At 34.8% G+C, this 13,192-nt stretch overlaps 1 protein-coding gene across 1 annotated transcript in view; it reads right to left on the minus strand.

Moving 5' to 3' along the window:
- Positions 1–4,534: 4,534 nt before the first annotated feature.
- The window catches only part of LOC118842063 (heterogeneous nuclear ribonucleoprotein A1-like), a 38,811-nt gene continuing 30,153 nt past the window's right edge, over positions 4,535–13,192 (minus strand). Inside the window, 1 exon segment of the mRNA XM_036749729.1 lies at positions 4,535–4,623. Within this exon segment, the coding sequence (XP_036605624.1) occupies positions 4,535–4,623 (89 nt within the window).

The raw sequence follows: 13,192 nt of genomic DNA on the forward strand, positions 1-13,192 counted from the left end.
GTTTCACCCCTGATCTTATTGGGAATACATCTATCTTATCCCCATTACAAATAATGCTTGTTGATGGTTTTAGGTAGATGCTATTTATAATTTTAAGGAGGGTTCCATTTATTCTTATGCTTTGTAGTGTTTTTAATAGGAATGGGTGTTGTATTTTGTCAAAGGCTTTTTCTGCGTTTATTGAGATGATCATATGGTTTCTGCTAGTTTGGTTGTTGATATTTTCCTAATATTGAACCAGCCTTGCATTCCTGGAATAAATCCTACCTGGTCATAGTGTATTATTCTCGTGATGAGTTGCTGCAATCTTTTTGCTAATATTTTATTTAAATTTTTTGCATCAATATTCATTAGGGAGATTGGTCTATAATTTTCTTTCTCTGTTTTAACTCTACCTGGTTTGGGTATTAGTACCATATTTGTGTCATAAAAAAATTTGGTAAGACCCCTTCTTCACCTAATTTCTCAAATAGTCTACAAAGTATTGGAATTGGTTGTTCTTTAAATGTTTGAATAAATTCACATGTAAAACCATCTGGCCCTGGAGATTTTTTCCTAGGGAATTCATTGATGGCATGCTCAATTTCTTTTTCTGAGATGGGGTTATTTAGAAATTTTACTTCCTTTTCTGTTAAACTGGGCAATTTATGTTTTTGTAGATATTCATCCATATCTCTAAGGTTGTCAAATTTATGGGCATACAATTGGGCAAAATAATTCCTAATCATTGTTTTGATTTCCTCTTCATTAGAGGTGAACTCATCCTTTTTCATTTTTGATACTGGTAATTTGATTTTCTTCTTTCTTTTTTTTAATCAAATTGACCAAAGGTTTATCAATTTTATTGTTTTTTTCATAAAACTAGCTCTTTGTTTTATTTATTAATTCAATAGTTTTCTTGGTTTCAATTTTATTAATCTCTCCTTTGATTTTCAGTATTTCTAATTTGGTATTTAATTGGGGGTTTTCAATATGTTCTTTTTCTAGCTTTTTCAGCTGTATGCCCAGATCATTGATTTCCTTTTTCCCTATTTTATTCATGTAAGCATTTAGATTTGTCTCCCGGAAGTTCAAGAAGCCAAGTTTCTGGGCTGCAAGTTTCAGGAGTTGGTGTTTCACGGCCAATGGCATTGTGCTGCCTCTTGTTGCTTCTACAGACTGCCATCCTGTGTTGGGAGGACTGGGGATCTCTGCCAGTTTCGGTTGCCCGGCTTTCTCCCAGTCTGTCTCCCATATGGGTTTCCCAGCCAATCGCTTCCACTTTGGTCTGGAGCAGCTCCGCACGCTGAGCACTCTCCAAGCCTACAGATTCATGCCTTCAGCCTTTCAGACTCTCCCGGCTTGGAAATTTGCCCCACTCAGACTGCTCGCGGTTTCTAACTGTCTCAAATCTGCTCAAATTCACTTCTTTATAGGAATCTGACTGACCTTGTGAGAGAGCTCCAGTAAGATGCTGTTTTCATGTGGCCATCTTTAATACAGTAGGTTCTTAATAAATATTTCTTCACTTATTAAATTCTTCAACCATCCAATGAAAACAATTATATTTTTATGGGTAGACAAAAGAAGTATTAATTTTAAGTGAACAAAGAAAGTTTATATTTGTTCTGGATGAAAGGTATTATGCATATAAGGAACTTTCTCTGAGGTCACCAACCCTAAAAATGTAGATCAGCAACTCTTCTGAACAATATTTCTGGAGAGTTTTGTGTGGGACATTGAGAGGCTAAATAACTGGATAGGGTTTGAAGCCAGGTATTCTTTACTCTAAGAACAACCATCTCTTAATTACATGACACTTTCTTATGAATGTAAAAACATTGTGAAATACATCTAACACAATCCAAATGAAATCACCACTATAATAAATTGTGGAGCTATGACAGAGAGAGCCTTGGTAACTCATGGTATTCTAATCATTAAACATGAACATACAAAGGATATATGAATTTGTCAAATGGAGACATGCCAGCTTGGGTGTTCCTCAATCAATACAGATTGCAAACCTAGATAAATCCTTAGAAGTTGCTTAAGATACATAGAGGTCAGAGATTCATAGATTTAGAATTTTAAGAGACCTTAGAGACCATTTTGTTGCATCTCTCTCCTTTATAAATGGGAAAAAGGCCAAAATAAATAGACCCTGACTTGGCCAGGGTCATACAGCTAGCATTCTAAGAAGCTAGATTTAAACCCAGATGGTCCCAATTCCAAAGTCAGAACTCTCTCTCTGTCTTTCTCTCTCTGTCTCTCACTCTCAATCTCTCTCTCTCTCTCTCTCTCTCTCTCTCTCTCTCTCTCTCTCTCTCTCTATCACTGTGTGTGTGTGTGTGTGTGTCTCTCCTATATTACGCTATCTCTCATCTACTTTCCCAAGTGAGGCAGCCTAAAGGAATAGTTCACCAGATGAATGCTTTCTCTATTTGTTCATCGGGTATCTTTTGCCATAGCCCACTGAGACAGTTCCCCGCTTGCCCACTAATAGGCTTTTGATGAGACCATTTCTGTTCTATTCAGCGATGTATTATAAATTTTAATTTGTTCTGTTTATTTAATGAAATTCATTCAGACTAATCCTCATTTCTAGTAACTGTTAAAAAATGTTCCATTTAATTAAAATTAATGACCTTCATGCCTACCAAGATTTGTGAGTTCAGAGGATGAGATCTGAGACTTAGCACAAGAAGGAAACTCGGCACAAATGCAAGAAATCAAGAGCAGTCTGTGTGAGAGATTATCATTTTCTTTTTGGATTCCAATTCCTGCAGGCAAGCAAATAGGGCAGAGAAGCCACAGTTTACTAACATGATAGGAAGTAGTTTGCAGTGAGCAGCACTGGTTTTGTTGGGGCTTCCAACTACTTTGTGATTTTAAAAATGTATTTTGCACACACACACACACACATACACACACATACCCATATATATATATATGTATATATATATGGGTGTGTTTATGTGTATATGTTTGTGTATATGTGTGTATATAGATATAGAGATAGAGATAGAGATATACTTTCCTACAATACAACCTAGCTCAAGATATTAGCAGGCAAATTAAATTAAAATTCCCAACAGAAGAGTAGGAGATGAAGCAAATAGCAAAATACATTTGTCTCTATATTCTTATTGATTATTTTCTTCACATAAAGTCTACACTTCATCCTTTTGGCTGATGTATAATTTATTAGTGAGGCAAGAGTAAAATCCCCTCCAATGCTGAACTGCTGAAATTACTTTCCCTCAAAGTTAATGGATGCAGTAAGATATCAAGAAAAAAATCCCTGTGATTCAAGGACAAATCCATTTCAGATCACATTTTAATCTAAAAATCAAATTTCACTTGACAGATATTGTAAAATTTAAAAGACAAGCAGATGAGAAACATTACTATGCCCTGCAAACAAAACAAAGATCAGGTGATCAGCTAGAAAATTGGGTCATGTTCAAGTCCTGGATCATATCTAAATTCTCTGTTTTATTCGGAGGAAAACCCTCTTTTGGGAGGTTATAGGATCCTTAAAAATAAAATAAGAACACCCGATGCAATAACTCATCAAGCAAACTTCCTTAGAAACTTTGTTCAATTGTCCTCCAGGTGCTTTTTAATATTAGAAGAAAATCCCATTATCCCTTCATGGGGAGGATGAAGAGAGCAGTTAGACTCTGTCTGTTGAATCAATGTTAAACCTGTTAAGCTATGAAATACTTGCAATAAGTGACCTGTCTCAGGGAATAATTGAGGATGAGAAGTGTGATTTATTGCTTTGCTAGAAGGGGTGGGGAAGAGAGCAACTGCCTGTCTCACTTGATGGGCAGCAACTGTATTCCCTGTGTCACCCTGCCAGCAAGGGTCACCTTGTTTTGCTGGGGCCATGACTGCTGTGGTGAGGACAGAGTATAGACCCAATTTAACCCATGTCAAAGGGAGGACATTGAAAAATGTGACATTTTATTAATGACCATTGTTCCCTGCCCCACCTATACGCACACTTAAAAAAACCCCAAACACCAGCATTTGAATATATTTTCTCAGTGGCCAGGCAGAGAATATTCAAATACAATAGCTGCCAAAATCAAGGAAGTTCTACAGCTTTGCCTGCCAAGTTGCAAACAATATCTCGGCATGTGTTTTGATCTTTAGCTCATCAGGTTTTTACAACTGTTCTTTCCAAAAAGCCCCCAGAGAAGCAGAGAATAATTAAATTACACCAAGCTCCCAAACCACATGTTGGCAAAATGGGAGAGGAAAAAAACAACAGAAGGATTCCAGGTTGGCATATACTTTCCATTCTACCCAAGTAGCACTTGTACTGTTTGGATACCCAATTCTGGTTATACATGGTGTCCAAATTGTATATGAGTTTATGCTAGCATAACAGATACATAATTCAGTCTAATTTTCCATGGAAATTAAATGTGAGAAGAGTCTATGTGGCTTTATGGGAAAAAAATACCATGGAAAGCTTTGGAGTTGAGGGACCTGAGTTCAAATCCAAGCTTTGCTGTGTAAGACTTGTAGGACCTTGGATAAGCTAGTTTGTCTCTATGGGCTCTAGTTTCACCATTTCAGTCATGTCTGTCTCTTCATGGCCCCTTTTGGAGCTTTTTTCCCTGCAAAAGGCTGGGAAAACAATGAAAGTTATGCCAATAAATGAAAAGCCACAAATCTGATTCAGGTACCCAGAATAATATTTTTTTTTCTGACAAAAGCCTGTTCCATCTAGATTTGGAGCCAAAGGTTTGAGTTTGAAGCTCTACGTTCTGCCTTATGACTTCAGGTAGGTCTCAATTTCCCTCCATAGGTCTCAGATTTTTTATCCTGTGGCTCCCTAGGGTGTCCAGGATAAAACAGAAAGTTTCCTTTTTGGTATTTAAAACCCTTCACTATTCTTTCCTGAGTTACTTTTTATTACTTCCATTTATGCATTTTATGTGGCACAGTGGATAGAGTGCCAATTTTGGAGTCAGGAAGACTCATCTTCTTTGGTTCAAATCTGGCCTCAGATATTTACTAGCCTTGAAACCTGGGCAAGTCACTTAACCTCATTTGCCTCAGTTTCCTCATTTGTAAAATGAGCTGAAGAAGGAAATAGCACACCACTCTAGTATCTTTGCCAATAAAATGCCAAATGAGGTCATGAAGAGTTGGACAGGGCTGAAAAAGAACTGAACTAAAAGAAGTTAATGGAAGAGAGGAGTGCAGGTATTACAAAAAGTCATTGGTATATTCCCTAGTACAAGAGAATTCTAGGAAGACTCTGGTTCCCCAGAATGTGGGGAGGATTCTCCCTGCCTGAAGTTGCTTAGTCGCTAGTGCTTGCATACGTTGTTCTTCACATCTCTGGGTCTTTCCACACATTTTCCCCATACCATACTTGGAATATACCCTATCCTCACACATGCCTCTTAAAATCTCTAGCCTTTCTGATTATTTCATCCTTACAGGGATCCTGCTCCTCCAAAAGAAAAAGAAAAACAAATCCATGAGAATGTAAGCTTGAAAAATTGCTGCATTTTGTTATGTGTTGTGCTGTGTGTCAGATTTCACAGGACTGCCTTCTTTATTTTTTGTCTTTTTAAAAAAAATACTTATTCTAACATTTTCTTCTTTTTAAATTTTGAATTCCAAATTCTCTCCCTCCCACAGAGAAGACTAGCAATATGATGTCATTACGTATATGAAATTATATGAAACATATTTTGATTTTAGCTATTCAAATTCTAACTTTTAAGGAATTATTTTCTTCAGTGAGTTTTGGTACCTTTAAAAATTTTGGACAATTTTGGTTTTTTTAAAGAGTTCTTTTCTTCATTGAATTTTTGTGCCCTTTTTCTATTAAGACAATTGTGTTTTTTAAGGTGGTATTTTCTTTGATATTTTTTGTACGTCTTTTACCGAGCTGTTATTTGTTTTTTTTTCATAATTTTGTTCTGTCACTAAGTTCCTTTGGCAATTTTTCCTCCTCCACTCTCATCTCCTTCTTTATCTCCAGAATTCTTGTTGGGTTTGTGTTCAATCACCAGTTCTTCTTTGAGGCTTGCCTTGTAGATTTTTTCACATTATTGTCATCTTCTGGGTTTGTGTTTCAGTCTTCCCTGTCATTCTAGTAGTTTTTTATGGTCAAGGTTTGTTATTTGTTAAAGTTGGGCTCTGCTCATCTGGGTAGGGAGAGACACTGTCCTAAGCTTCAAGCTTGTTTTTTCTTCTGTTGCTGTTTTCAGAACTATTTCTGGGGAATATGCAAATTTTCAGTGCTTCCAAGATGCTGTGATCTGGGGAGAGGTGTGGTCACTGCTTCCCTGGTCTGTGTTCTTGTCTTTATCTAGGAAGGATTTCTGCTTCCCTGTACCTGCAACCAGTAGTAGTCGTCCTCTCCCTGAAACTGTGACCAGATCCCCTGTTCTCATGCAACTGCCTTGCTAAGGCACCTTTGTGCATGACCAGGGCCACTGCTCCCTTGTGATCTAACACAACCATTCCCCTCTGCCTTGGAACTGTGACCCAGAACTGCATATGTTCAATAGAGTTGCAAATCAGTGTCAGCTGCACCCAGTGTTAGCAAAGCATCCCCTGTAATCTCTTGTTGACCTATTCCCATCTCTGTACTGAGAGCTCCCAAAGCTGCTACTGTTGCTATGATCAATATTGCTGTCACTGCGTGTCTGTACCCTGGAAAGGTCCCTACACAGGTGTCACAGAGCTCTGCTGATGACCTCCTGACTTTTCTTAGGCAGGAAAAGTGACTGTACCTTATCTTTATGATGATGATGATGATGGCTGTATGGAGGGGAATATTGAGAGAATTCATCTGGTTTGCTTGTCTCTAATCGAGCATCTTGGCTCTGTCCTCAGGACTGCTTTTCTAAGTGCCATATCTAAAACCCAGAGTTTGAAGAAAGTCAAATGTTTCCACATTCCTCCTTTTCTTTATCTTTCCTTAAGACCCAAGGACTCATATGGAGGCAGTGTTTTCAAAATTATCTAGATTGAGTCCTTCTCCCAATGCAGTTCAACACCTTCTCTGTGGCTTAAAGTCTTAGAGAGCTGTATAGATCAAAAGTTGTCAAACACATTACCTAAGAACTGTACATAGTCCACAACACTCCTTAGAGTGGCCCAAATCACTTTAAAAAGTAAATGGGAAATAATTAACAAAAATATAAAAAATATTATAAAACATAGGCAATATAAATAAATATATTTTTACTCAATCTGAAACCTGAAGGGATCTTTATGTATAGTTTAGTGGCTGCCATTTCTTTTGGGGATTGATACTACTGATCACTTTTTTCTAAGTAACAAATTTTCAATTTTCCTTATTATTGAGATTATCCCCTTTTTTCTGATATTTTAAGAATCAAACCCTCACTATCTTCTGAATTATGTCACCACTAGCAGAGATCTTCTCTGTGTACTCTTAAATTAGATAGGTTTTTCTAGGGGAGAACTAGGAGTAATGGATAAAATTTCCACAAATGCAGATTTGGGCAAGATATAAGAACCACTCTTTTAATAATTAGAATCATCCAAAATTGCAACAGACTACCTTTTAAGGTAATGAGTCCCTCATCACTGGAGATTTTTCTTAAGAGGCCAAATAATTATTTTATTGTAGAGAGTTTTTTCTTGACTAGAAATGGGTTCAATTAGATTATGTCTATGGCTTCAAATCTGAGATTTTAAGATTTATTGTGAAATTGGTTATAGGACTGAAGGTAAACAGTCACATATGTGTATGTCTACACATATGCACACATATGATCATCTTTAAAATATCTGCAGCTATTTCTCTCTTTTCTATGATGTATGAATACAGAACAAAAATAGAGGAATTGTATGGAACAGAAATCAGAATGTAATGGTATATTGTTAAACAGAATGTCAAAGACAAAAAAAAAGATCATTTTTCAGTACCTGTACAAAACAATGCCAAAGCTAGGAGAAAAGTGAAAGTTAAAGCACAGGCAGCACCCTAGCCAGGCAAAAATGATGGGTGATTTTTTTTAAAGACAATTTTATCTAAACAGTTGTAGCAGTAAAATAGATAGAAAGCAGATCAATGATTTGGGCATGCAGTTGTAGCAGTAAAATAGATAGAAAGCAGATCAATGATTTGGGCATGCAGAAAAAAAAGCTTTAACTAGAAGAAATTAAAAATCTCCAATTAAAAACTAAATTAGAAATCCTGAATCAAAGAAATATTAATAAAATTGAAAGTTAGAAAACCATCGAACTAATAATTAAAACAAGGAGATGCTTTTATGAAAAAAAATTATAAAATAGAACTTTGGTTAATTTGATTTAAAAAAAAAAGAAAGAAGAAAACCAAATTACAAGTATCAAAAATGAAAAGGGTGAATGAACCACCAAACAAGATGAAATTAAAGTAATTATTAGGAGCTATTTTACCTAATTATATGCCAATAAATATGATAATATCTGTGAAATTGATGAATATTTACAAAAGTGTAAGCTGCTCAGATTAACATAAGAGGAAGTAGAATACTTACATAACCCTACTTTAGAAAAAGAAGAAATTGAGCAAGCCATCAATGAGCTCCCTAAGAGAAAATGCCCAGGACCAGATGGATTCACAACTGAATTCTACCAAACATTTAAAAAAAAACAATTAATTAAAATACTATTCAAATTTTTGGAAAAATAAACAAGATGCACTCCTATGAAATTCCTTTTTATGTCATAAATATGCTCTTGATACCTACACCAGGAAAAGCAAGAATAGAGAAAGTACTCTAATCAATATTGATATAAAAATTTAAATGAAATATTAGCAAGAAGATTACAGCAATCCATTACAAAGATGATACATTATGGCCAGGTGAGATTTATACAAGGAATTCAGGGTTGGTTCAATATTAATAAAATTATCAACTTATTGGACCATATTAGTAACAAAAACAATGAAAGTCATATGATTATCTCAATAGATGCAGAAAAAGCTTTTGACAAAATGACAGTCATTCTACAATAGGTAGCAGAATAGCTAGAATTTATATAGTGCTTTAAGGATCTCAAAGCCCAGGTGCCCACTTGGCCATTGTTTGGGCCCTAACTAACTCGGAATGTATATAAATAAGAATTGTTTCTGTTTGGGCCAGAAACCCTCAGGGTCTTCTCCTCCTACTTTGATTTTTTTTTTTCTGGGCTAGGTTAAAGAGGCCCTTCTTTGCCTCACTTTTAAAACCTAGCCTTAATCAGTGAATGGGCATCACTTCCATGAAACTGAGAACTACTAAAGACCTTAACTTTAAATGACCAAGTCTTCCACCACATCTGGGGCCATCTCTTGTCATCCTGGTATGTATTTAGCCACTGGATCCAGATGGCTCTGGAGCAGAAAGTGAGGCTGGTGACTTTACACAGCCCTCCACTACTTAAATACAATCCAGTTGCATGTCATGGCATCACCTCCATGACGTCATGGTCCTCTTCAAGAACAAAGGACAAACAACAACGTTCTTCTTAAATACACTAGAAAGCACAGGTATAAACTACCCAATAAAAGCAGAGGTGAAGCAGTGGTGCCTCTTACCATCACTATTATTCAATATTGTACTAGAACCATTAACTATTGCAATAAGAGAAGAAAAAAATTGAAGTAATTAGAATAGGTAATGAATTTAAAAAAAACTTATCAGTTTTCTCAGATGATATAATGGTATGGTTAGAGAATCCTAGAAAATCAATTTAAAAACTAGTTTAAACATTTAAGTGCAGCAAAGTTGAAGATATAAAATAAACCCACAGTAATCATGAGCATGTGTATATATTACCACAAAGTCCAACAAAAAGTGACAGAAAGAGAAATTCTATTTCAAATAACTGCAGACAATATAAAATTCTTGATAGTCTAACTGGCAAGATGGAGCCATGAACTATGTGAATAAAATTATAAAACACTTTTCAAATGCACAAAAAAGACCAATATAAACAATTGTAGACATATCTGCTCATGGGTAGACCAAGTCAGTATAATGAAAATGGCAATTCTGCCTGAATCAATTTATTTATTTAGTGCTGCACCAAACTACCAAAATTATTCTATATAGCTAGAAAAATAATAACAAACTTCATCTAGAAGAACAAAAGATAAAAAATATCAAGGGAATCAATAGAAAAAAAATGTGTAGGAAGGTGGCCTACAATGACCAGATTTCAAACTATTTTATGAAATGGTAATGGTGAAAATAATTTGGTACTGCCTAAGAAATAGAGTGGTGGATCAGTGAAATACATGAGGTAGACATTTCTTGTTGTTGTTCAGTTGTTTTTACTCAGGTCTCACTCTTTGTGACCCCCTTTGAGATTTTCTTGGCATAGATTTTGCAGGGGTTTGCCATTTCCTTTTCCAGCTCATTTTGTAGATGAAGAAATGGAGGAATAAAAGTTTAAGTAATTTGCGCAAGGTCACACAGCTAGTAAGTGTATTAGGCCAGATTTGAACTGAGGAAGATGAGTGTTCCTGCCTCTAGGCCCAGCAATCTATCCAGTGTGCCACCTGGCAGCCTTAGGTATATAGTACATAGTAGTAAATGGCCAAAGTTATCTAGTGTTTGATAAACCCAGAGATCTAAGCTTTTGAAAATGAAATCATTATTTGATAAAAAGTGCTGGGAAAACTGGAAAGCAGTTTGGCAAAAATTAGGAATAATATGACACATCTTATACCAAAATAAGGTCAAATTGGATGAAAGATTAAGACATAAATAATCAAATTATAGGAACATGAGACTAGTTCCAAACTGCTCTCCAGCATGGTTAGATCAGTTCACAACTCCACCAACAATGCATTAGAGTTCCAATTTTCTCACTTCTTCTTCAACATTTATCATTTTCCTGTTTTGTCATGTTAGCCAATCTGATAGGTGCAATGTGGTACTTCAGAATTGTTTTGATTTGCATTTCTCTAATCAATAGTGATTTACAGCATTTTTTCATATGACTATGGATAGTCTTAATTTCTTCATCTGAAAATTGCCTGTTCATACTGTGACCATTTATAAATTGGGAAATTACTCATATTCTTATAAATATTTTATAATGTTTACAATCACTTTAAACGGAATCTCTCTTAGTATCTCTTGCTATTGGGCTCTGTTAGCAATATATAGAAATGCCAATGATTTATGTGGGTTTACTTTACATCCAGCAACTTTGCTAAATTTTTTATTTCAAGTAGTTTTTTACTTCTCTAGACTTCTCTAAGAATGTTATCTTATCATCTGCAAAGAGTGATAGCTTAATTTCTTCTTTGCCTATTCTAATTCCTTCAATTTCTTTTTTCTTCTCTTACTACTAAAGCTAAAAATTCTAGTACAATATTGAATAACAGTCATGATAATGGATATCCTTGTTTCACCTCCAATCTCATTGGAAATGCATCTAGCTTAGACCCATTACCTATAATGCTTGCTGATGGTTTTAGATGGATGTTACCTATCATTTTAAGGAAGACTCCATTTATTCCTATGCTCTCTAGTATTTTTAGTAGGAATGAGTGTTGCATTTTGTCAAAAGCTTTTTCTGCATCAATGGAGACAATCATATGATTTATGTTAGTTGTGTTGTTGATATGGTCAATTATACTAATAATTGTCCTCTTATTGAACCAGCCCTGCATTCCTGGTATAAATACTGCCCAGCCATAGCATATTATCCTCAAGATAAGTTGCTGTAATCTCTTTGCTAATATTTGATCTAAAATTTGTGCGTCTATGTACATTAGGGAAATTGGTCTATAATTTTCTTTCTCTGTTTTGACTCTTCCCATTTTAGGTATCAGCACCACATTTGTATCATAAAAAGAATTTGGTAGGACTCCTTCTCCTATTTTCCCAAATACTTTATATAGCATTGGAATTAGTTGTTCTTTAAATGTTTGATAGAATTCACTTGTAAATCAGTCTGGCCCTGGAGATTTTTTATAAGGCAATTCATTGATGGTTTATTCATTTTTTTTTTACTAAAATAGGGTTATTTAAGTATTTTATTTCCTCTTTTGTTAATCTTGGCAATTTATATGTTTGTAAATAGTTACCTATTTCCCTGAGATTGTCAAATTTATTGGCATACAGTTGGGCAAATAGATCCTAATTTTTTATTTTGATTTCCTCTTCATGGGTGGTGAATTCACCTTTTTCATTTTTGATACAAGTAATTTGGTTGTCTTCTTTCATTTTTAAAATAAAATTAACCAAAGTTTTATCTAATTTTTCTGTCTTTTTATAAAACTAGCTCTTAGTTTTATTTATTAGATCAATAGTTTTCTTACTTACAATTTTATTAATCTCTCATTTAGCTTTCAGAATTTCTAATTAGGTTTTTAATTGGGCTTTTATTTTTTTTTTCTTTTTCTATCTTTTTTAGTTTCATGCCCAATTCATTGATCCTCTTTTTATTTTATTCATGTAAGCCTTGGAATTATAGAATTTCCCATAAGAACCACTTTCATTGCATCCCATAAGTTTTGGTATGTTGTCTCATTATTATCACTCTCTTGGATGAAGTTATTGATTGTTTCTATAATTTGTTCTTTGACCCACTCATTCTTTAGAATTAGATTTAGTTTCCAATTTCTTTTTAGTCTATCTTTCCATGGCCCTTTATTACATGTAATTTCATTGCATCATGATCTGAAGAAGATACATTTAATATTTCTGTCTTTCTGCATTGCATTATGAGATTTTTATGCCCTAATACATAGTCAATTTTTGTGTAGGTGCCATGTACCACTGATAAAACCTTTCTATCCCCATTCAGTTTTCTCCAGATGTCTACCATATCTAACTTTTCTAAAATTCTATTCACCTCCTTAACTTCTTTTTTGTTTATTTTATATTTAAATTTATTAGTTCTGAGAGAAAGAGGTTGAGGTCTCCCACTAGTATAGTTTTGCTATCTATTTCTTCCTGTAACTCCATTAACTTCTCCTCTAAGATGCTGGATGCTATACCACTTGGCACTTACATGTTTAATAATATTACTTCATTATCTATGATACTTTTTAGGAAGATATAGTTTCCTTCCTTATCTCTTAATTAGATCTATTTTTGCTTTTGCATTGTTTGAGCTCTGGGTTGCTACCCCTACTTTTTTTTTTACTTCAGCCAAAACACAATATATTCTGCACCAGCCTTTTATCTTTACCCTGTGTGTATCCCTCTGCTTC

This window comes from Trichosurus vulpecula, chromosome 3 (assembly GCF_011100635.1).
Source record: "Trichosurus vulpecula isolate mTriVul1 chromosome 3, mTriVul1.pri, whole genome shotgun sequence".
Lineage (NCBI taxonomy): Eukaryota > Metazoa > Chordata > Mammalia > Diprotodontia > Phalangeridae > Trichosurus > Trichosurus vulpecula.